Below are 25197 nucleotides of genomic sequence, written 5' to 3' on the forward strand. Positions count from 1 at the left end.
AACAGGTGCCGGAGTGTGGCAACTAGGGGATTTTCGCAGTAACTTCATTACAGAGTTAATGTAAACCTACTTGTAACACTATTATTATAAAGGATGTGCATGCGGGATCACAACCAGAGCCCGACCCAAACCGTTTCCCAACTATGGAAAGTTTGTGCGGGATGGTTTTCTAATGGAGTGGTTAGGATCCGGAAAATAGGGTGGTGGAGGCAGGTTCAGTCATGGCTTTCCAAGGAGAATTGGGAAGTTATCTGACGAGAAATAAAAATGCAGGGCAGCAGAGTGGGGTAAATCTCAGCTGATCTTACTCGAAGGACACGCCCAGCTACTGCTTTAACCACGTTAGGATGATCGAATTCCACCCATTCGCCGGGACACTGGCAGCACTGAGTTCTTTCTGTACCATTGCAGCGAGCTGAACTGATCTGAGGTAGGTGTGGGGTAACAAGCTGTTGCTGCTGGCGCCTCAGTGAGAGGTGCTGGTCGCGGTCCCACCTCCTCCAGTCCCCCCGTCCCCGCCCCCCTCTGTTCGGGTTTATAGAGGGCGCCGGGTGTTTGGCTTGCTTTGTGCGTTTGTTCCTGGGAGGAGGCGTAGCTCTGTTTCTTCAGCAAGCTGCACTCGGTCGGTTTGTGGCGAGAGATTTGCATTTTACATGAAGCATTAGCGGTGGAGCATAAAGGAGGAGGTCGACCTCGTTGTGTGATTCCACTCGGATTGGGCGGAGAGTTGCATCATTCCGAAATTTCAATCTTCTTGGGTAATGTTGATCTTTCTGCATCTACTGAGCTGGGGTTTAAGAGCAGGAGCTCGGTTTATTTCCGGGTCTGAAATAGCCAACATCTATCTGCCTGCGGTTATATTCTCTGTCTGGCAAGTCTGATGCATTTCAGAAAGTTTGGGTTGGCTTTTTCTTTGTGTAGGGCATCATGGCCTGCACCCTCCCTCTGGGCAGATCTTGTCCACAAGAGATGTTGAACATAATTAGCATATCATAGAACTTACTGTGCAGAAGGAGGCCATTCAGTCCGTCGAGTCTGCACCGGCCCTTGGAAAGAGCGGCCCACTTAAGCTATTTAGTTCTGCCAAAACAGGTTAAAAAGCAGAACCAGAGGAAAATGTAAATGTAGCCCCTATACCATCTGCACTTGAAACAATTTCATGGAATCCCCTGTAGTGCAGAAGGAGGCCACTCACCCCTTCGAGTCTGCACCGAATCTCTGAAAGAGCACCCCAACCAGGTCCACTATCCCAGCAACCGCATCTAACTTGCACATCCCTGGACACTAAGGGGCAATTTATCATGGCTGTACATCTTTGGACTGTGGGAGGAAACCGGAGCACCCGGAGGAAACCCACGCAGACAGGGGGAGAAAGTGCAAACTCCACACACAGTCACAATCACCGAAGGCTGGAATTGAACCCGGGTCCCTGACGCTGTGAGGCAGCAGTGCTAACCACTGTGCCGTCCTTGTTTGTAGTAACCCATGGTACAAAAGCAAGTGGAAAACTGAAAAGCTGAAAATAATGTTTCTTAACAAATTAACTGTTTCTCTCTCTACAGGTGTTGAGTGACCTTGAGTTTCTGCCGTTACTTTTTCCCCCAGCATTTTCTGTTTTCTGATGGTAATGATTCCCTCATCAGAACCGTTTCATGTTAAAGTGCAATTCAAACCTTATTCACTTAGGCCAGCTCGGTAGCACAAGTAGATAGCACTGTGGCTTCACAGCGCCAGGGTCCCAGGTTCAATTCCCCGCTGGGTCACTGTCTGTGCGGAGTCTGCACGTTCTCCCCATGTCTGCGTGGGTTTCCTCCGGCTGCTCCGGTTTCCTCCCACAGTCCAAAGATGTGCAGGTTAGGTGCATAGGCCATGCTAAATTGCCCTTAGTGTCCAAAAAGGTTAGGAGGGTTATTGGGTTATGGGGATAGGGTGAATGTGAGGGCTTAAGTGGGTCGGTGCAGACTCGATGGGCCGAATGGCCTCCTTCTACACTGTATGTTCTATGTTCACTTACAGTTTATAATGAGAACTTCTGCTTGTGCAAAAGCGAAATAGTTTAAAATGTAATGTCATATTTCACAAACAAATTTATTGAATGCATTTGTGATCCAGTAACCTAAATTATAACACCACCACAGTACAATACATTTGGATGTTCTTTGAATGTGGTTACACTTGTGTTGTGATATGTTTTTGGTTTGCACTGTTTGGCCTGAATTACGAACAAGGGCCAAACTTGACACGAGTGGGGGAGCATGAGACCCAACTTGGTTTTGTAGTCAGTCCTGGGCTTGTCCTGTAATAATGTCAACCCAGCTTCTGCATAATTGAGTCCAAATCCACTTTGTGCCAGACCTCTGTAAATATGGGGCAGATATTAGTATTGTGTGGGAAGAGGACTGGGGTATAAAGATATTATAGTCTCGATTGATTGCATTGGGTGTAATTAACAACCTTTGGCCTTGTACAACCAGAAACTATGGACGCGATTTAATGGCCTCATTGCACTCGACTTGGTGATGTGACGAGGCCATTTAATCTCATGAGATTCGCAACACTTGGAACGCCTCATGAGATTTCACAATGTCGCGAGACTTTGCGATCTGGATCTGGCCCCCACTGGATGTGATCTAGATTAACATATTTAAGTGAGCCATTAGGCTAGTTTAAATATGTCTACGTGGTATTCTCCTAAGGTGGAGAACTAACAGCCTCGCCTAAGAGTCCTCACCATTGTGCCATTTAGCACTGGTCCACACAGATGTGGACAAAACGTAACAGCACCTAGGTCCAGGCCATTGGAGGCCCCCGGATGGTCGGGCTCTGGGCAGGGTTGTACCTTGGCACTGCCACATGGGCACCCTGGCCGTGCCATCCTAGCCCAAGTGGCACTACCAGTCTGCCATGGCACTTCCAGGATTCCAGGCTAGCCGTGCCTGGGTGCCAGGTTTCCTGTGCCCTTAAGAGGTGCTGTGAGGAGGGACCCCCTAAGTGGTACGTTCGAGCCCTGGGGGGCCCGGAGAGTGCAGGGGGAGAGCAGGGGTAGGTTGTACGGTCGGGGCAGCATTTAAAAATGGTATCCCGATTTGTGAATACTCTTCCTGCACTGGCGAGCTGAGCTTTTCCGTGCAGGAAATGATGTAAGTGCGGCCTCAGCAGGGCGGTCCTCGCCGAAGTAAAAAAAAACTACCGTTAAAGAGCAGTGTCGTGCAGTGCCGATAAACACGGGTACTAAACGTGCCCAAAACTAGGCTCTGTTTCTGTCCTTGTATATGTAATTAGTACAAGTCAGAATTTACATTGAATATAATTAAAACTTTCTAAAATAAACAGTTTTCAGAACGCTATATTTAATCTCTGAAAAAGGTCATGAAAGATTGAACATTATCCAAGAAGATGAATAACTTGCACCTTGGGAGGGGGAAAACAGTTCTAGTATAATTAGATATCCTGGACCCTGCCTACGATACCAGTTTAGCCATCTGCCATTTAGCTTTATAATTACTCATGTTCTGAGCAACTGTGCTACAGACAGGGGTTTACTGTTTAGCTAACTGACTGCATAATGGCAACATTGTTGATCTTTTTCCCGTAATCCAGTGTAGACAAAATGCTTATATATGTGGGATTGGATTGATTAAAGCAAAATGAAGAAACCATCAGTTAAGACAATGCATGCTTTGGCTTCTAATTTTATTTCAACAATTTCTAATTTGTCCCACGGGGTTCTATTTTAGGCCCTGTTTTTTCTATTTTCTATAAACAATGTGTTTCCAGCAACAGGGAGCTCTCGGAGTCATCTGCCTACAGATCACACAATCTTATATTCTGTAGGTCCATTCATTCCTTCTATTTTGCACAATTTGCAACTGAGGTTTTTTAAAGTACAACAGTCATTTTCACCAGACTAAAACTAAGTTTATGCTGTTTAATATGAAAAAGTCATGCACTACCTGTGATCACAAAATTTTAATGCTTGATAATGCTAAACTTGAGCAGGTTTCCACTTATAAATATCTCAGAATCTGGTCAAACTATGGTCAAACTAACAATTAATTCAGAAAATGAGTGAAATTTGTAACATGGCCTTATAACTTAATGTGTTTCTCTGGTGAGTAGCTGAACCAGAAAGAAATTGAATGTTCCTAAGTTCAATTCTTGTGAGGTGTGTGTTTGTCTGTCTCCTGTTCTCAGGCCCTTGGCTCTCTCGCTCACGCGCGCTCTCTCAGGGACCCAAAATCCCACAGTTTGGAACAGAGGCTCAAATGTTTACAAGCATGGTTGCAATGCCCCAGCACTCAAATAACCTGAGCTGGATTTTCCCTCTGGGTGGGAGGGAAGCAGAAGTCGAGACTGCTTCTGAGCCCGAAACCTAGCCCCGAGGGGAAACAGTCACTGACCTGGGTGTTACATTACCCCCTTAATTGGCATGGAGAGATGTCCTTGAGTACCTGCCATCTTTTTCTCTTTCCTCTGGATTATGTTCCAAGGTCATTCGATCCACCCTTGTGTGTGTGTGTGTGTGTGTGTGTGTGTGTGCATGTGTGCACTTTGTGCATTCTACTCACATTAACTCAAATGGCTAAGCATCTTATGGCGCCAGAATTTTCCAAATTGCTTGCCAAACCTCTGCAAAATATTATTGAAAGACGATTTTACACAGCTAGATGTTGGTGAAACATTTTAAGAATATTTGTTATATTAATATTTCTCTTTGTCAATTATCTTTCTTTCAAAAACAAAATGGCTGTTACCACATTAAGACATTCTCCTCCAATAGCCTCATCAAGGTAAGTTGGTTGTATTTCAGCCTTTTATAGATTGATGTAGGTTTATTAGATTCATTCAGAATAGTGGTTTATTTTGCAAACGGATGCCTCTTTATAGCACTACCATTGTAAAGCAACTCATAATATCAAACTCTTATAACCATAGACTTTATCATGTTTATTTTTTAGATTTTATGGTTAATCCCTGAAGATGTTTGCAAAGGCAACCAGCAGTTTTGTGAAACAGATTGAAAGCAGTGGTGACCTGATCCCTGTTAGAAGCCTGAATGATTCTGATAAACTGCAGCTTCTGAGCCTGGTAACGAAGAGGAAGAAAGGATGGTTCTGGCAGAAACCAAAATATCATACGACTTCATTTAGCCTCCAAGACATAATGACTGGTGACATTCCCATCAAAGCTGGTATGGATTTTGTTGGTTTCTAAGTATTCATTGCAGAAACTTAGTCAAATGTCAAGTTTGAGGGCGATGAGACATTTCTATGACTGATATGAACAGAAGTATTGGAAGCCTTCACTTTATTCACAGCAAAAATAAAATACACGCTGAATGGGGAACTTGGTTTTATGAATATTGTTCTGTGAGGAGAAAGGATTGAAAATGATTGATCTGTTATTTTAAAATGTCCAGATTTATTCCTTTTTCCTTTTGATACTACAGTAGTACTTTAATGAGGAGCAAGAAGGAATTGAATGAATGCGTGGGTGTGATTAGACACATACCATTTACATTTACATTCTATTCAGAAAAATGAATTGACAGGTGATTGATGGTGGCATCTGTACCTGCAAATACCCCATTTCTCTTTCTTTGGTTAAAAGTGATAAATAAAAAATGTCCAGTCTGTTTCAGAGTCAGCAAAGATTCATTGACTTTACCAAGAATGTTCACCTATTCTGCACCCATGTTTCCTAGTAACCACCTTCAGACACTGAGCGGAGCATGGTGACCGTTTGTTCACTTCCCTAACACCATTAATCCATGGCCAAGTTACTTTTCCAGCACTTGCCCAAATTCATTTTGTTTTCTTTATAAAAACCTATGAAAGGCATTCAAGCTGGTTATAAAGTTGTGTTGCGCTGCAAAGTTAATATGCTTTAGTTATAAAGGATATTTCATATTCAAAGACTAGTATAGGATGGATGGATGGATTTGTTTATTGTCACGTGTACCGAGATACAGTGAAAAATATTTTTCTGCTAGCAGCTCAAACAGATCATTAAGTACATGAAAAGAAAAGAAAATACATAATAGGGCAACACAAGGTACACAATGTAAATGCATTGACACTGGCATTGGGTGAAGCATACAGGAGTGTAATATTAATCCGGTCAGTACATAAGAGGGTAGTTTAGGAGTCTGGTAACAATGGGGAAGAAGCTGTTTTTAAATCTGTCAATGTGTCTTCTCAGACTTTTGTATCTCCTGCCCGATGGAAGAAGTTGGAAGAGTGAATAAGCCGGGTGGGAGGGATCTTTGATTATACTGCCCGCTTTCCCCAGGCAGCGGGAGGTGTAGATGGAGTCAATGGATGGGAGGCAGGTTTGTGTGATGGACTGGGCTGTTCACGACTCTCTGAAGTTTCTTGCGGTGTTGGGCCGAGCAGTTGCCATACCAGGCGGTGATGCAGCCAGATAGGATGCTTTCTATGGTGCATCTGTAAAAGTTGGTATGAGTTGATGTGGACATGCCGAATTTCCTGAGGAAGTGTAGGCGCTGTTATGCTTTCTTGGTGGTAGCATTGATGTGGGTGGACCAGGACAGATTTTTGGTGATGTGCACCTCTAGGAATTTGAAGCTGTTGACCATCTCCTCCATCCTTCTAAATTGTTCATTTCTGTCATCATTTAGATCTACACTAAACCACAAAGGAAATGGGAAAATTAAACAAAGGCAATGTTATTGTGTAGTGTGAAATATTTAAAACATTGAGGAAGAAGGAGGAATGCAAGTGAGGTAATAGTGCAGCTGGTGTTAAATTATAAGGACTCTGAAGGGAAGGGCTAGTGCCTGAAAAGTTTATTGCTGTTGGTTAGACTGCAATCCTTTTTTAAAAAAAAAAATTTTTTATTAAAGGTTTTCATAAAATATCAATAACAAAATGAGAAAGAAAAAAGAACCCAACAGGGTTAAGTACAAAACGCAATCTAAAAAAGCAACCCCCCAATCCCCCCCCCCCAATACATAAATAATAAATTAACATTATCACCCCGACTTAACACAACAGGTGTATACACCCCCTCAGACCCTTCAGTGTAAATAACATAAACAAAAATAAAGTAAACCCCCCCCCCCCCCCCCCCCCCCCCCCCCGAGCTGCTGCTGCCATTGACCAATGTCTATCGTTCTGCCAGGAAGTCTAAGAACGGTTGCCACCGCCTAAAGTACCCTTGTACCGACCCTCTCAATGCGAATTTCACCCTCTCCAATTTAATGAACCCTGCCATATCGCTGATCCAGGATTCCACGCTTGGGGGCCTCGTATCTTTCCACTGAAGGAGAATCTTCGCCGGGCTACCAGGGGCACAAAGGCCAGAATTCCGGCCTCTTTCGCCTCCTGTACTCCCAGCTCCTCTGCCACCCCAAATATTGCGAGCCCCCAGCCGGTTTGACCCTGGATCCTACCACCCTCGACACCGTTCTCGCTACGCCCTTCCAAAATTCCTCCAGCGCTGGGCATGTCCAGAACATATGGGTGTGATTTGCTGGGCTCCCTGAGCACCTAACACACCTGTCCTCACCCCCAAAGAACTGGCTCATCCTTGTCCCGGTCATGTGTGCCCTGTGCAGCACCTTAAACTGTATGAGGCTGAGCCTTGTGCACGAAGAGGAAGAGTTTACCCTCCCTAGGGCATCTGCCCACATCCCCTCTTCGATCTCCTCTCCCAACTTCTCCTACCACTTACCTTTCAACTCCATCACCGAGACCTCCTCATCCTCCTGCATCACCTGGTAAGTTTCCGAGATCTTCCCCGCTCCCACCCACCCCCCCTCGAGCACCCTGTCCTGTACTGTGTGTGTCAGTAGCCGCGGGAATTCCACCACCTGCCGTCTGGCAAACGCCCTTACCTGTAAGTACCTGAAGGTGTTCCCCGGGGGGGAGCCTGTACTTCTCCTCCAGCTCACCCAAGCTCGCGAACTTCCCGTCCACAAACAGGTCCCCCAACTTTCATATCCCTGCCCTGTGCCACCCTGAAAACCCTCCACCTGTTCTTCCTGGGGTGAACCAATGGTTCCCCCGTAATGGGGTCCACGGCGAGGCCCCAACTTCCCCCCCTATGCCGCCTCCACTGCCCCAAAATTTTGAGGGCCGCCACCACCACCGGGCTCGTGGTATACCTCCTTGGAGGGAGCGGCAGCGGCGCCGTTGCCAGCGCCCCCAGACTCGTACCTACACAGGACGCCGTCTCCAGCCTCTTCCATGCAGCCCCCTCCCCCGCCATCACCATCGTCGCATTGGCGGCCCAGTAGTATCCACAGAGGTTGGGCTATCGCTACTCCAGTCCAGGAACACCCTTCTCACCTTCGGAGTCCCTCGCGCCCACACAAACCCCATTATACTCCTGTTAACCCGCCTTCGGGATAAACACGGGGAGGCACTGGAACAGGAACAAAAACCTTGGGAGCACCGTCATTTTGATTGACTGCACCCTACCCGCCAAGGACAGCGGCAACGCGTCCCACCTCTTGAACTCCTCCTCCATTTGCTCCACCAGCCTTGTAAAGGGCCCCCCAGCTCCTGGCCACATGGGCCCCCAAATATCTGAAGCTCCCCTCTGCCCTTTTTAGTGGGAACTCGCCAATCCCCCTCTCCTGGTCCCCTAGCTGAAGTACGAACAGCTCGCTCTTCCCCATTTTGAGCTTGTACCCCAAAAAGTCCCCGAATTCCCTAAGGATCCTCATTACCTCTGGCATTCCTCCCACCGGGTCCGCCACATACAGCAGCAGGTCGTCGGCATAAAGTGATGCCCTATGCTCCTCCCCACCCCGCACCAACCCCCTCCAGTTCCTCGACTCTCTGTGTGCCATAGCCAGGGGTTCAATCGCCAGTGCGAAGAGCAGTGGGATAAGGGACACCCCTGTCTCGTCCCTCGGTGCAACTGAAAGTACTCGGACCTCCTCCTATTTGTGGCGAGGGAGGGGGAGGCGGAGATAGTGGTGGCGATGGCCGCTGAGAAAGCATCCATCGGGACCTCATACAACAGCCTAACCCACCTGACAAACCCCTCCCCAAACCCGAACCTCTTCAGCACCTCCCACAGGTACCCCCACTCTACCCTATCGAAGGCTTTCTCAGCGTCCATCGCCACCACTATCTCCGCCTCCCCCTCCCTCACCGACATCATGATAACGTTCAAAATCCTCCGCACATTCGCGTTCAACTGTCTCCCCTTCACAAACCCTGTCTGGTCTTCATGGATGATCTGCGGCACACAATCCTCAATCCTCGTGGCTAAGACCTTCGCCAGCACCTTGGCATCTACATTTAGCAAGGAAATCGGTCTGTAAGACCCACATTGCAGGGGATCCTTGTCCCGCTTCAGGACCAAGGAGATCAATGCCCGGGACATCGTCGGTAGTAAAGCCCGCCCCCCCCCCCCCCTCCCCTCTCCCTTGCCTCATTAAAGGTCCTAACTAACAGCGGGCCCAACAGGTCCATATATTTTTTTTATAGAACTCGCTCTGGTGCCTTCCCCGCCTGCATGCTCCCTATCCCTTTGATCAGCTCCTCCAACTCAATCGGGGCCCCCAGTCCCGCCACCAGTCCCGCTTCCACCTTTTGGAAACCTCAATTGGTCCAGGAAACGGCCCATCCTTCCCTCCTCCCGTTGGGGCTCGGATCGGTACAATTCCTCGTAGAAGTCCCTGAAGACCCCATTGATGCCAACCCCACTCCGCACCACGCTCCCTTCCCTGGTCCTTAACTCCCCCAATCTCCCTAGCTGCGTACCGCTTCCGAAGCTGATACGCCAGCATCTGGCTTGCCTTTTCCCCATACTCGTAGACCGCCCCCTGGGCTTTCCTCCACTGCACCTCCGCCTTCCTGGTGGTCACCAGGTCGAATTCGGCCTGGAGGCTGCGCCTCTTCCTCAACAATCCTTCCTTAGGCTCTTCCGCATGCCTCCTGTCTACCCTCACCATCTCCCCCACCAGCCTCTCCCTCTCCCCCCGCTCCCTCCGCTCCTTGTGGGCCCTAATGGAGATGAGCTCTCCCCTCACCACCGCCTTCAGTGCCTCCCATACCATCCCCACTCGGACCTCCCCGTTGTCGTTGGTCTCCAAGTACCTCTCTATACTTCCTCGGACCTGCTCGCTCACCTCCTCGTCCGCCAACAGCCCCACCACCAAGCGCCGCAGCGGCCGCTGGTCCCTATGCTCCCCCCATCTCCAAGTCCATCCAATGCGGGGCGTGGTCCGAAATGGCTATTGCCAAATACTCGGTATCCTCTACTCTCACTATCAGCGCCCTACTCAAAATGAAAAAGTCGATTCGAGAATAAGCCTTATGGACATGTGAGAAGAATGAAAATTCCCTAGCCCTCGGCCTTGCAAATCTCCAAGGGTCCACCCCTCCCATTTGGTCCGTAAATCCCCTCAACACTCTAGCCGCTGCCGGCTTCCTACCCGTCCTAGACCTGGAGCGATCCAGTGCCGGATCCAACACCGTGTTAAAGTCTCCCCCCATTATCAGGCCCCCCACTTCCAAGTCTGGGATCCGACCCAACATACGCCGCATAAAACCCGCATCGTCCCAGTTCGGAGCATACACATTGACCAGTACCACCCTCTCTCCCTGCAACTTACCACTTACCATTATGTACCTACCGCCATTATCTGCCACAATGCTCGACACCTCGAATAACACCTTCTTTCCCACCAAGATCGCCACACCTCGATTTTTGGCATCTAGCCCCGAGTGAAACACCTGAATACCCACCCTTTCCTCAGTCTTACCTGGTCTGCCACCTTCAGGTGTGTCTCCTGGAGTATAACCACATCTGCCTTGAGCCCCTTCAGGTGCGCGAACATGCGGGCCCGCTTAACCGGCCCATTCAGTCCCCTTACATTCCAGGTTATCAGCCGGATCAGAGGGTACCCGCCCCCCTCCCCCGCCGACTAGCCATGACCCCTCCTCGGCCAGCCACGCGCCCGCACCCCACACCCGGCACGTTCCCCACAGCGGCATTCCCCTGTCTCGACCCCCCCCCCCCCCCCACTCGCTCCAGCTCCTCCTTGACCTTAGCAGCAGCAACTCTATTTCACCTCCCCGCCCCCCAGCTAGGACCCATCCTAGCTGGTTTACTCCCCCCATTGCACTTCCGCAAGTCAGCTGACTCCTGCTGACCTCGGCCACTCCCGCCTCCCCTTCGACTCCTCCCATTGTGTGGCACACCCTCCTCTCCCGCTCCCCATCCACAGGCTCTCCCCCTCCCCCTCCGTTCTAAGCACGGGAAACAATCCTCGCTTCCCCGCCCCCCCCCCAGTCTTTGGCGCGGGAAAAAAGCCCGCGCCCTCCACCTACCAGGCCCCGCCACCAACCAAAACAGTGCCCAACCCGCCCCATCCATCCTCCCCAACCCGAAAGAGAAAAACACAGAGAAAAAGAAACCCAAAACAATGCAAAGGACCCCCCCCGAACAAAAAATAGGCATAACAAATCCACCGCAGTCCCCAATCGCCCATCCCGACCCTCAGTCTGTGTCCAGCTTCTCGGCCTGAACAAAGGCCCACGCCTCCTCCAGAGACCAAAATAATGGTGCCGGTCCTTGTAGGTGACCCACAGTTGCGCCGGCTGCAACATGCCAAACTTCACCCCCTTCCTGTGCAGCACCGCCTTCGCTCGATTGTACCCGGCCTTCCTCTTCGTCACCTCCGCACTCCAGTCCTGGCATATTCGAACCTCCGCGGTCTCCCACCTGCTGCTCCTCTCCTTCTTGGCCCACCTGAGCACACACTCCCGAACGACGAACCGATGGAACCACACCAGCACCGCCCATGGAGGCTCGTTAGCCTTGGGCCTCCTCGCCAGCACTCTATGGGCTCCTTCCAGCTCCAGGGGCCCCTGGAAGGACCCCGCTCCCATCAGCGAGTTCAACATGGTGACAACATAGGCCCCCATGTCCGGCCCCTCCAGCCCCTCCGGGAGGCCCAGAATCCGCAGATTCTTCCGCCTCGACCGATTCTCCATCTCCTCGAACCGCTCCTGCCATTTCTTGTGAAGCGCCTCGTGCGCCTCCACCTAGACCGCTAGGCCTAAGATCTCGTCCTCATTGTCAGAGATCTTTTGTTGAGCCTCTCGGATCGCCACCCCCTGGGCCGTCTGTGTCTCCAGCAGCTTATCAATAGAAACCTTCATCGGCTCTAGCAGGTCCGTTTTAATCTCTCTGAGGCAGCGCTGGATACCCTCCTGTTGCTCCTCCGCCCACTGCCTCCACGCTGCCTGGTCTCCGCCCGCCACCATTTTGTCCTTCCCTCTCTTCGGGTCCACCACCACCTTTTTTGTCACCCCGCTCCTAGTTAAAGCCATATACTGACGGGGAGCCATTATTAACTCCTTCCCACACCGGGAAACGTCGAAAAAGTGCCGTTGGAAGCCCTGAAAAGAGCCCAAAAATCCGTTTTTGCGGGAGCTGCCGAATGTGCGACTTCGCTCCGCATAGCCGCAACCGGAAGTCTCAAGAGGGAATCCTTTTGGCAGTGTTCGCTTCACCAATCTGCCCCAAAATGTCTGTGGAAACTCCTGAAAAAGGTCTGAGAGTCCGTTCCAGACGGGAGCTGCCGAATGCGCGACCTACTCCTCCATGGCCGCCACCGGAAGCCTCGTCCCTGCTTCTTCAATGACCTTGGTGAGATCTTTTCACAGTTGTTCCCTCTGCTGCTAGAATTCACCTTTAATAAAGGTCCTCAAGTCAGCTTGAAGCCTTTAAGCTTGCCCTTCCCCTGCCTGCATGCTGGAAGAGGCTTTATCTTTCCTGCAGCCAAAGCCAAATCTTTTACTGTTTCTGCCGGGTCTGGTAACCAAGAGACATACCATTTCTGGGGGACACTGTCGGGGGAATGTTGCAGTCTTCTTCCCACACCGGGAAATGTCGAAAAAATTCCATTGGGGGCCCTGTAAAGATCCCAAAAGTCCGTTCCAAGCGGGAGCTGCCGAACATGCGACTTAGCTCTGCATAGGCGCAACCGGAAGTCCTAGACTACAATCCTAGGAGATGGACAGGGCTGGTGCTCAAGATATCGGTTCGATTCTTCATGTTCATGTGATGAGTTATGGAGAAACATCTGTTCAACCTCCGTAACATGAATTTCAATGATATCGTGGCCGAACTTATATATACATGATAATTAACAAAGCAGAAAGTAAACAAAGCAATACTTTAAGATATGCCAGAATGGTGGAACAGGTGGGCACCAGATCAAGGTGATTTAAGCCAAGTTTCAGGAGTAAATTCAAGAATAATTTCTTGATGGAGTCAGCCCAGGGTTTAAACAAACGGCTGGGTGCTATTGTGGGGGGAGGGATGTCCTTGTTTCTGTTTCTAAGTTACTCCACAATAGAGTTGAAAGGAATTTATTTGCTCCTGTGGAATTGCACGCAATGTTAACTATAACTACACGTATACAATGATAAACTTAATTATGCATGCTTCAGACACTTAAAACTAGTAAGTATTGGAGAACGCACTGCGTTACAGGTATTGAGCTCAACACAATTTTTTTGAATTCTTAACCATCGATTTTAACCCTCTTTCTACCTTTCTTTCAGCCTATGCAGATTTATATGTTATCAAACAATTACTCCATCCCATTATTCACTGTAGTTTTGACCAGAGTAACACCTCAAACCTTCAGTTTAACAACGGTCAATCTAATCAGACAACAGAAAGCAGTTACAGAGGACAAAGGCCTTCCATAGCTGCCCTCCAAAAAAATCCTGGTCCAATGCCATAACTTCTTGGATTGATGTTCAAGATATATGACCACTCTTCAGGCTGCGTGACCTCTGCCTATTCATCCAAAACACTGCCTGATGATTAACTCACTAAACATTGCTCACAAAAACAGAAAACCACTAAAATTAATGTGAATAAAATTAATATTAATAAAACTACTAAAATAAAAATAGCCCTATTCTTACATATTGGGATGATGGTAAAGTTAATATTCTGAAAAGATGAAATTGGATAGACCAAAGGGTTTCATTCAGATCCAATTTAGTTTCAAATTTCACAGGATTTAAGATATTTTGTTCAATGCTTTAGTTGGATATTGGAAATATCCTGGTTGTTGCCTATGAATCTTATTTTGTTGAATTCTTTATTACAATTAAAATTGATTAACAAATCTTTGAATATTTTGTGTGATCAAGCTCTTTATTTTTCTTATTCGTTGGGATGTGGGTGTTACTGGCAACATTTGTTGCCCAGCCCTAATTGCCCTTGAACTGAGTGGCTTACTAGGCCTTTTCAGAGGGCAGTTAAGAGGCAACTACATTGCTGTGTGTCTGGAGTCACACGTAGGCCAGACTGCGTAAGGGTGGCAGATTTCCTTCCCTAAGGGACATTCGTGAACCAGATGGGTTTTTAAAGCAATTAGTGATAATTGTTATGGTAACTTTTCCTAAGATTAGCTTTATATTCCAGATTTATTAACTGAATTTAAATTCCGCAGGGATGTAGGAGTCTGTTTGAGTGAGGACTCCCAAACTACCTTTGCTCGCACCTATTCGCAAAGTGACATTTGCAGAAAAGATTCACAGGAGTGGTTCCAGAAGCTGAGGGATGTAATTTACGTAGATAGATTGGAGAAGCTGTGACTGTTCTCCTTGGAGAACAGAAGGTCGACAGAGGGATTCAAAATTTTATAAGTGAGAGTAAAATGGGAGGATGATGGAAGGATCAAAAACCAAAGGGCACAGATTTAAAGTGATTGGTTAGGAAAACGTTTTTTTCAACGCAGTGTGTGGTTGAGATTTTGAATGGACTACCCGCATGTGGTGGAAACAGATTTGATCATGACCATTGAAGGGGAATTGGATCATAATCTGAAAAGGTAACAGTGTGCAGGCTATGAGGGAGTGGCACAAGGTGAATTGCTCTTAGAGGATCAGCATGGATATGATGGGCAGAATGGCCTCCTTCTGTGCTCTGTAATTAATGGAAAAGCTTGACAATTCATTATATTTATCCCAATCATGTTAGAAGACTCTCCCACTATGTCCTCTACTGAAATTTACTGCATTGATAATTGTGTATTTATCTGGCGATACTTTTATAATATCACCACAAACTTGTTTATCAGAACTCAATAGAACAAATGGCTTAAGTACGATTGACTTAAAGCATGCTGGGAACCAGTCACATGTTAGTAACTGTTACATTGTTCCTTTCAGTAGTTGAGATGAAAAGGTTCTTGTTTTGCAGAAGTCACTGAATCCGACTTTCTCAAGTATGAAGGAAAATTTGGAGACAGTATGGAGGCGGATACGCGAGCTGAGGTTGCTAATTTAAGCTTCAGCCTGGAAGGTCAGGACTCTGTGGCACTAGAATCTTCCTTTGGAAACCTGAAGAAACAAGAACTTGATTTGCATCAGCTTTTGAAAATAGCTGAAACAAGGTAAGTTACAGCAAGTAAACAATCATGTTTTTCATGAGGTAAGTACAGGGCCAAACAAAACTCATTTAACAGTTGTTGACAGGGGCGGCACGGTGGCACAGTGGTTAGCACTGCTGTCTCACAGCTCCAGGGTCCCGGGTCCAATTCTGGCCTCGGGTGACTGTCTATGTGGAGTCTGCACGTCCTCCCTGTGTCTGCGTGGGTTTTCTCCGGGTGCTCCAGTTTCCTCCCACAGTCCAATGATGTGCAAGTTAGGTGGATTGGCCATGCTAAATTGCCCCTTAGTGAACAAAAGATTTGGTGGGGTTACTGGGTTACGAGGATAGGGAGGAGGTGTGGTCTGTTAGCCACTAACATAAATGTTCAATTATACATGAGCTTTACACTATTTTTTAATATTTCTAAACTTATGACACATTAATTTGAATGCAGCCATAAAAAAAAATCCTCAAGTGCTCTGTATCTGCAAAAAAACATTTTACTTGCTATCCGAGATAATATTTTTGTTTTTCTTAAACATCAAGCAGTACTTTCACACATCAGTCAGAAAGTGGTGCATCTTCACTTATTTTTGCCTTTGGGAGATTTATAGTGAATTTAAAATGCTAACTATAAATGCTGGCTTTCTGTTTTGCGGTGTTAATGGGATTGAATGAAGTGCAAACTGGTCTGTTCAGGGTCAGTAATTAATTGAATTTTACAATTCTGTAATATTGGATTCAAATGTGGTTTAATTGCATTTGCCTATTATTGAAAGTGGGTTTTTCATGGGTATCTTTTCAGCTTCAGTGGTAGCAGTCACTCCCTTATGTTGTCTGAGTGCCTTGCACCATGTCTCCCCACATCTACAACATAACAAAATATAAGAACAGGAATTCATTGTGATCCTGAATGCATGATCTCTTGGGTTTTTCTTTTCAGTCTCTTTAAAGGTAGACAACATTAACCCCAGATCTAAGAAGCTTGTTTCCAATCCTAAAATATTCTGAGCAACAGATAAGATAGGATCAGAGCCACTTAGTTCAAGTGGTACAACTTAAATTTCTGAAATAATTCAAGATAAGCAACATACAATGTTATCCTCCCATCGGTGGGTAGCCTTATATTATTTAAATTAACTAAACCTTCTGCATCCTGTCCAACAGACTGACTAGAAATACTCTCCCTGCATCACCATTTTTGTTACAGCCATCAACTGTCCCTGCCTGTACACTCTTTTATTTCCCAAGTCCAAGATTTTTTTTTGCCTGTGTTCTATTTCCAAAGCCTCACAATCGGTGTCAGGAAACCATGTCCCTGTCACAGACCAATTGATAGTGAATGACTTACTCTCACAATGAGGGGCAGTCTTTCCGACTACCCAGATATACTAATGAATCACTTATTGTTCATTTACTGATCAGCATACTTCACAACCTTTTGTCTGGGTGCCTTTCTTTTTTTTAGATAACTTAGGAACATAGATGATTTTATGCAGGATTTAAAAACATTTTCTCCCCAAACTTTCCAGAAATGGTCAAATATTTCAGAAATGTACCATGTGATAGGCTGGTCCTAAAGGCAAGTGTTGTGATCCCTTTAGAGCCCAATAACTTTTTTTCAAATAGATTTGAACTAAATGGATAATATGACAAGATTTCCCATAAGATGTTTACTGTAACAAGCACACTAAAATAAACATTGACTAAACATTATTTTGTAGGCAGCTTGTATTTAAAGCTTTCTTCTTTTACTTTTGACATAACTGAACATCCTACTTCACAATTATACTTTATTCCTTAGGTAGACATTCAATTCCCCTGCAATCAGACAAAGTTTGGTTCCTGAGGGTTTACTTCCATTCTTTTCCTTTCCCAGCCTGGTAACTTTTAACCCCAGAACTGTCTTACACGGTGAGGGTTTCTGCTGGAGATTGTCCCTCGAGCAAAAGCTACCAAATCTTCCAGCCTCATTCCATATGCTCACACATTTGATCTTTTCAATCCAAACATGAGCAACCACCTGCATTCCTGAATAGTGAACTATAGAGACTTTTGACCTCCAGCTGCGCGCTCACTCGCTCGCTCTCTGTAGACTGTCTGTGTCTGGGAGGGGATATCGTGGAAACTTACCCCTCTCAGAGCCTACCTCCATGGCAATGTGAATCACATGAGCCTTGATGTATTGAGGTAAAAATGCTGATTTAGCTATACTTGTGTCCCCAACCTCTTTTATCTTGGAGGTAAATTGAGAGTTTAAAGTGTAACACTTTACAACCCAAAATTCTCAATACCTTTCTAAACTTAGGCACCAGCAGTTTACTTGTTGTAAAACACATGATGCTGAAGTGTAAACACCTTGCACTTACTTTCCAGCAAAACCATCTGGACCTCCCTTTAATTCTCAACAGCAACATTACCCAAGCCTGTTGTTAGGGAGACTTAAGAATAGGTCACATTACCATTTTCGTTTTATCCTAAATTAACAGATAGCCCTGACAGATAATTTCATCCTAAATTAAACGATAGCCCCGAAACATAACATTTTTAAAAATCTGGGGCTGGTTTCTCTGTTTCAGTGGCTAGGTGCCAGTTGGAACGGAGAATTCGCGGGCGTTTTACGATGCCAAAATCGGCGCCGATCCCTCACTGATTCTGGGACCGGTGAGGGGCTAGCAGTGGCGCCGGGTGAAACTCCCTGCTCCCGCGCTGAAATCGGCTGGTAAATGCCGGGTCCCTGGCCGCGCATGCGCAAGGCGGCGACCTGCAGCAGTCGCGCCATACAATATGACGCCGGCTGTGCGCGGACCTAACCCACCATCCGCGACCCCACTGGCCATCCCGCACCAATGCCCTCGCGAAAGTCCCCCTGGCGGGCAGCACGGATCCCAGCCGAGTGTGGCGGCGCTGAACACAGTCCGCAGCTGCCAAGCCGGGTTCCCGACTGCTCACACCACACGTCAACCATGTGGTGAGGAACTCAGTCCATCAGTAGCGGAGCATCGCGGGAGGGCCTGCCGTGACACGCCAATGCCATTGCAACGGCGTGCGGCGCATGACATGATTACAACATTTTTGCGGGGGGTGGCGGAGACTTGCAAACCAATGTGGCACCGGTGCCAATCCTGATTTAGGCATCGGAGTGGATTTTACAATATCGGCATCGGGCAACGGAGAATCCCGCCCCTGGTATTTGTGGGAATAAGTGTTAGTTTATTGTGTTATTGTTTAGTCATGTTTTTTAAAAATAATTTCCCTTCCTTTGGCAAAGAAATATTCAAATGTATAAATGCAGAATTATTATGCACATAATATCATTTTTCTGAATTCTGAAGTCCCTTCATTGTGAAAGTTCCATCAGATTTTGGCTTATCTTTCTACCTTGTCTTGGCTCAATAGTAGCACTCTCACCTCTTGATTCAGCCCCATTTCATACACTTGATCACATAAACTGGGCTAATACTGTAGAGGAGTACTGAGAGAGTGCCAAGCTGTTGGAGGTGTCTCAGTAGGTTAATACTGTAGAGCAGTACTGAGGGAGTGCCAAGCTGTTAGAGGTGTTAGGTTTTGGATGAGATATTATTGTGCATCACTCACAACACCTCAAAAGTACTTCATTGACTGCAAAGTACTTTGAGACATCCTAAGGCTGTTTCAGGCGTATTGCTGCTGTTTTGCTACACTGCCCTCAGTTAGCTAACTCCATTGGACGTTATGTAACCTGTGAACGAACTTCAGTTGTTAGCTGTAAGAACAACAAGCATGAGTTTTGGACACATTTTTAATTTTTAGCTTCCATTGTCTGGGATGTGAGCGTTGTTAGCAAGGCCAGCATTTGTTACCCATCCCGAATTACACTTGGACAAGCTGGTGGTGAGCTGTCTTCTTGAATGCTGCAGTCCATTTGTTATTTACAACCAGTATTGTTGGAAGGAAGTTCTAGACTTCTGACCCAGCGACCGAAAAGGAAGTGTCTAAGAACCCCTGGGAAGTTTGTGCATTTCATCTTGTGGATAGTACACAATGTGCACTGGTGGAGGAGGGAGTGAACGTTTAAAGTGGTGTTTGGGATGACAATCAAGTTGATTCTATTCCAGCTGAGTGATATTGAGCTTCTTGAGTGTTGTTGGAGATGCACTCCCAAGTCAATTGGAGAGTATTCCTTCGCACTCCTGACATGTGCCTTGCCTATATGGTCAGCAGGATCAGAAGATGGGTTGCTCACCACAGAATTCCCAGCCTCTGACCTGCTTGTCATACGAGGAGCGGTTGAGGATTCTGGGTCTGTACACATTGGAGTTTAGAAGGATGGGGGGGATCTTATTGAAACTTGCAGGGCCTCGATAAAACGGACGTGGAGAGGATGTTTCCACGAGTAGGAAAAACTAGAACCTGAGGTCACCGCCTCAGACTGAAGGGACAATCCTTTAAAACTGAGGTGAGGAGGAATTTCTTCAGCCTGAGGGTGGTAAATCTGTGGAACTCTTTGTCGCAGAAGGCTGTGGAAGCCAAATCACTGAGTGTGTCTTTTAGACAGAGATAGATAGGTTCTTGATTAATAAGGGGGTCGGGGTCATGGGGAGAAGACAGGAGAATGGGGAATAGAAACATATCAGCCATGATTTAATGGTGGAGCAGACTCGATGGGCCGAATAGATTATGGTCTTATGCTGTTGTAGCCATTATTGCCAATTGCAATAATAACCATTTTCTGGAATGCTCAATGGGATGATGGCATCCTGATGATATTTAGTCAAATCTCTATAAGGGCTTATGGCAAGGAATGGGGTTAAACAGTCATCTGATCTATTTGCTCACTTTTCTAGGGTTATACATTTGGATCACTCACTTGTCCAGCAAACCTGTGAAAAAAGAAATGAAATTTTGTGCGTAGTAAACGAAAAGGTTATCACATCCCAAAAGTGCTCCATTTCTGAACATTTGCAGATTGAAGAAAAGTGTGGAGGCACACTGGGACTTAAAACAAAAATATTGAAGGTGCGTATATTCACTGAAATACAATTTTGTTTTTCATTGTAGCTACCATAATATTTTGGCCAAACATAGCATGGATCTAGGGAGCTCATCCATTATTTTCTGCTCTGCATTCATTTAAAAAAAAAACCTAGAACTGGTCTATTTGGAAATTCATTTACAAGTTCATGGATAAGTGATATAATGGGCTGGATCAACACAGTGTAATTGATGGAAAATAGTGCTTCAGCTGTAGGTCATTTCAATTTATTTTATAGTGGAGTAGATATGTTAATCCTGGTCATTTGCTGCAGTTTAAAAGCAAGGTATCAAGCTTTGTAGGAACATTTCCTGTACTTTGATGCATCAGTGTGCAAAATCACATATAGTCCCTGGAGAGGAATTAGCCGTATAAAACATAAAAGAAAGGAATTCACTTTCTCAACAGGAGCAGTGGTTTTAAAAAAAAATATCTGATGAGATTGACAGATCTATCACGTGTGCTTTAATTTTTAACATGAAAAATGTGTGGACTTCTGGCTGCTGTATCTTTAAAATATATTTATTACTAACCTTGATACAAAAGAATTGGATAGTAATTTTGCAGATCTTGTGATGGCCAATCTGCTTTTGGAGAGAAAAAAACAATTTAATCTTGGCTTGATGGTCCCTTTAAGACCTAGGTTTCTCTAGGATCTGATTTGTGGTCAATGGCTGCTGATGTTCAGTGAACAATCATGTGATCAGTTTGCCTAGGATATGGATGATAGGAAAAAAAGTCAGCAAATTCACTTTAGGGTAAGAGGGTTCCTGGAAGGTAGCGTACATTAAAGCAGTTTTGTTTTTAGAGTTTACAACAAGCTGGAGTGAAGAAAACATCTCCTTCAGCAGAATTTGGTTGAAATTTTGGGTGTCGGCTGAAATTTCCAGCTCTTGTTAATTGAAGGACTCTACGAGCGGTGAGTTGAATTTCTAGTATAACCAAGCTGATAAGAGTTTGAACTTTAGATGCAAACAAAGAACAAAGAAAATTACAGCACAGGAACAGGCCCTTCGGCCCTCCTAGCCTGCGCCAATCCAGATCCTTTATCTAAACCTGTCACCTATTCTCCAAGGATCTACTTACCTCTGTTCCCCGCCCATTCATATATCGGTCTAGATGCATCTTAAATGATGCTATTGTACCCACCTCTACCACCTCCGCTGGCAAAGCATTCCAGGCACCCACCACCCTCTGCGTAAAAAAACTTTCCACGCACATCTCCCTTAAACTTTCCCCCCTCTCACCTTGAAATCGTGACCCCTTGTAATTGACACCCCCACTCTTGGAAAAAGCTTGTTGCTATCCACCCTGTCCATACCTCTCATAATTTTGTAGACCTCAAATCAGGTCCCCCCTCAACCTCCGTCTTTCCAACGAAAACAATCCTAATCTACTCAACCTTTCTTCATAGCTAGCACTCTCCATACCAGACAACATCCTGGTGAACCTCCTCTGCACCCTCTCTAAAGCATCCACATCCTTCTGGTAATGAGGCGACCAGAACTGCACGCTGTATTCCAAATGTGGCCTAACCAAAGTCCTATACGACTGTAACATGACCTGCCGACTCTTGTACTCAATACCCCGTCCGTTGAAGGCAAGCATGCTGTATGCCTTCTTGACCACTCTATCGACCTGTGTTGCCACCTTCATGGTACAATGGACCTGAACTCCCAGATCTCTCTGTACATCAATTTCCCCCAGGACTCTTCCATTGACCATATAGTACGCTCTTGAAATAGATCTTCCAAAATGCATCACCTCTCATTTGCCTGGATTGAACTCCAACTGCCATTTTTCTGCCCAACTCTCCAATCTATCTATATTTTGCTGTATTCTCTGACAGTCCTCCTCGCTATCTGCAACTCCACCAATCTTCGTATCATCTGCAAACTTGCTAATCAGACCACCTATACCTTCGTCCAAATCATTTATGTATATCACAACAGCGGTCCGAGCATGGATCCCTGTGGAACACCACTAGTCACCTTTCTCCATTTTGAGACACTCCCTTCCACCACTACTCTCTGTCTCCCTTTTGCCCAGCCAGTTCTTTATCCATCTAGCTCGTACACCCTGAACCCCATACGACTTCACTTTTTCCATCAACCTGCCATGGGAAACTTTATCAAACGCCTTCCTGAAGTCCATGTATATGACATCTACAGCCCTTCCCTCATCAATTAACTTTGTCACTTCCTCAAAGAATTCTATTAGGTTTGTAAGACATGACCTTCCCTGCCCAAAACCATGCTGCCTATCACTGATAAGTCTATTTTCTTCCAAATGTGAATAGATCCTATCTCTCTGTATCTTCTCCAACAGTTTGCCTACCACTGACGTCAAGCTCACAGGTCTATAATTCCCTGGATTATCCCTGCTACCCTTCTTAAACAAAGAGACAACATTAGCAATTCTCCAGTCCTCCAGGACCTCACCCGTGCTCAAGGAGGCGGCAAAGATATTTGTTAAGGGCCCAGCTATTTCGTCCCTCGCTTCCCTCCGTATGATAGATCCCATCCGGACATGGGGACTTGTCCATCTTAATGCCTTTTAGAATACCCAAAACTTCCCCCTTCCTTATGCCAACTTAACCTAGAGTATTTAAACATCCATCCCTAGCCTCAACATCCATCACGTCCCTCTCCTTGGTGAATACCGATGCAAAGTACTCATTAAGAATCTCACCCATTTCCTCTGACTCCACGCATAAATTCCCTCTTCTGTCTTTGAGTGGGCCAATCCTTTCTCTAGTTACCCTCTTGCTCCTTATATACGAATAAAAGGCTTTGGGATTTTCCTTAACCCTGTTAGCCAAAGATATTTCATGACCCCTTTTAGCTCTCTTTATTGCGCGTTTGAGATTTGTCCTACTTTCCCGATATTCCTCCAAAGCTTCATCAGTTTTAAGTCGCCTAGATCTTATGTATGTTTCCCCTTTCACCTTAGCTAGTCTCACAATTTCACCCATCATCCATGGTTCCCTAATCTTGCCATCTCTATCCCTCATTTTCACAGGGACATGTCTGTCCTGCACTCTAATCAACCTTTCTTTAAAAGACTCCCACATTCCAAATGTGGATTTACCCTTAAACAGCTGCTCCCAATCCGCATTCCCTAGCTCCTGCCGAATTTTGTTATACTTGGTCTTTCCCCAATTTAGCACTCTTCCTTCAGGACCACTCTCGTCTTTGTCCATGAGTATTCTAAAACTTACGGAATTGTGATCGCTATTCCCAAAGTCATCACCGACTGAAACTTCAACCACCTGGCCGGGATCATTCCCCAATGCCAGGTCCAGTATGGCCCCTTCCCGAGTTGGACTATTTACATACTGCTCTAAAAAAACTCTCCTGGATGCTCCTTACAAATTCTGCTCCATCTACGCCTCCAACACAACATGAATCCCATTCAATGTTGGGGAAGTTAAAATCTCCCATCACGACCACCCTATTGCTCCTACATTTTTCTATTATCTGTCAACATATTTGTACCTCTACTTCACGGTCGCTTTTGGGAGGCCTGTAGTAAAGTCCCAACAATGTTACTGCACCCTTCCTATTTCTTAGCTCTACCCATATTGCCTCAGTGCTCGAATCCTCCATCGTGCCCGCCTTAATCACAGCTGTGATACCATCTCTGACCAGTAATCCAACTCCTCCACCCCTTTTACCTCCCTCTCTGTCCCTCCTGAAGCATCTATACCCTGGGATATTTAGTTGCCAGTCTTGCCCTTCCCTCAACCAAGTCTCAGTAATACCAATAACATCATATTCCCAGGTATTAATCCAAGCCCTAAATTAATCTGCCTTACCTGCTACACTTCTCGCATTGAAACACATGCACCTCAGACCACCTGTCCCTTTACGTTCATCATCTCTTCCCTGTCTACTCTTCCCCTTAGTCACATTGAGTTTATTATCTAGTACCCTACTGGCTTTAGTTGCTGCCTCTTTACTGACCTCTAACTTCCTAATCTGGTTCCCATCCCCTGCCACATTAGTTTAAACCCTCCCCAACAGTGTTAGCAAAAGAACCCCCTAGGACATTGGTTCCAGTCCTTCCCAGGTGTAGACCATCCGATTTGTAATGGTCCCACCGCCCCCAGAACCGGTTCCAATGTCCCAAAAATCTGAACCCCTCCCTCCTGCACCATCTCTCAAGCCATGTATTCATTCTGACTATTCTTGAATTTCTACTCTGGCTGTCTCGTGGCACTGGTAGCAATCCTGAGATTACTGCCTTTGAGGTCCTACTTTATAACTTATCTCCTAACTCCTTAAATTCTGATTGTAGGACCTCATCCTGTTTTTTACCTATATCGTTGGTGCCTATATGCACCACGACAACTGGCTGTTCACCCTTCTCCTTCAGTATTTCATGCAGCCGATCTGAGACATCCCTGACCCGTGCACCCGGGAGGCAACATACCATTCGGGAGTCTCGTTTTCGACCACTTTCGTCTACTCCCCTTACGATTGAATCCCCTATGACTATAGCCTGCCAGTATTTTTCCCGCCCTTCTGTGCAGCAGAGCCAGCCACGGTGCCATGAGCCTGGCTACTACTGCCTTCCCCTGGTGAGTCATCTCCCCCAACAGTATCCAAAACGGTATACCTGTTTTGGAGGGAGATGACTGCAGGGGACATCTGCACTGCCTTCCTGCTCTTTCTCTGCCTTTTGGTCACCCATTCCCTGTCTCCCTCACCAATCCTAATCTGCGGTGTGACCAACTCACTGAACGTGCTATCCATGACTTCCTCAGCATCGCGGATGCTCCAAAGTGAGTCCATCCG

The 25197-nt window shown here is 46.3% G+C and overlaps 1 protein-coding gene and 1 long non-coding RNA gene across 4 annotated transcripts in view; one reads left to right on the forward strand and one right to left on the reverse strand.

Annotated features, from left to right (window-relative positions):
* Positions 1-345: 345 nt before the first annotated feature.
* gsdmeb (gasdermin Eb) overlaps positions 346-25197 on the forward strand; it is an 88242-nt gene continuing 63390 nt past the window's right edge. Inside the window, exons 1-5 of one of the 3 annotated variants that reach the window (XM_072509466.1) lie at positions 476-758; positions 4764-4790; positions 4959-5191; positions 15214-15406; positions 20211-20382. In XM_072509466.1, coding sequence (XP_072365567.1) covers positions 4981-5191; positions 15214-15406; positions 20211-20382 — 576 coding nt within the window. In that variant the 5' untranslated portion in view covers positions 476-758; positions 4764-4790; positions 4959-4980. Of the gene's footprint in view, positions 431-475; positions 759-4763; positions 4791-4958; positions 5192-15213; positions 15407-20210; positions 20383-25197 lie in introns of those variants that run through there. The other 2 variants (XM_072509465.1, XM_072509464.1) reach the window with 2 other exon arrangements.
* LOC140425312 (uncharacterized) overlaps positions 5924-25197 on the reverse strand; it is a 34523-nt gene continuing 15249 nt past the window's right edge. The window contains exon 3 of the long non-coding RNA XR_011947831.1: positions 5924-6647. This is a non-coding gene — a long non-coding RNA (uncharacterized lncRNA). The remainder of the gene's footprint in view (positions 6648-25197) is intronic.

Source organism: Scyliorhinus torazame, chromosome 6, assembly GCF_047496885.1.
Source record: "Scyliorhinus torazame isolate Kashiwa2021f chromosome 6, sScyTor2.1, whole genome shotgun sequence".
NCBI lineage: Eukaryota > Metazoa > Chordata > Chondrichthyes > Carcharhiniformes > Scyliorhinidae > Scyliorhinus > Scyliorhinus torazame.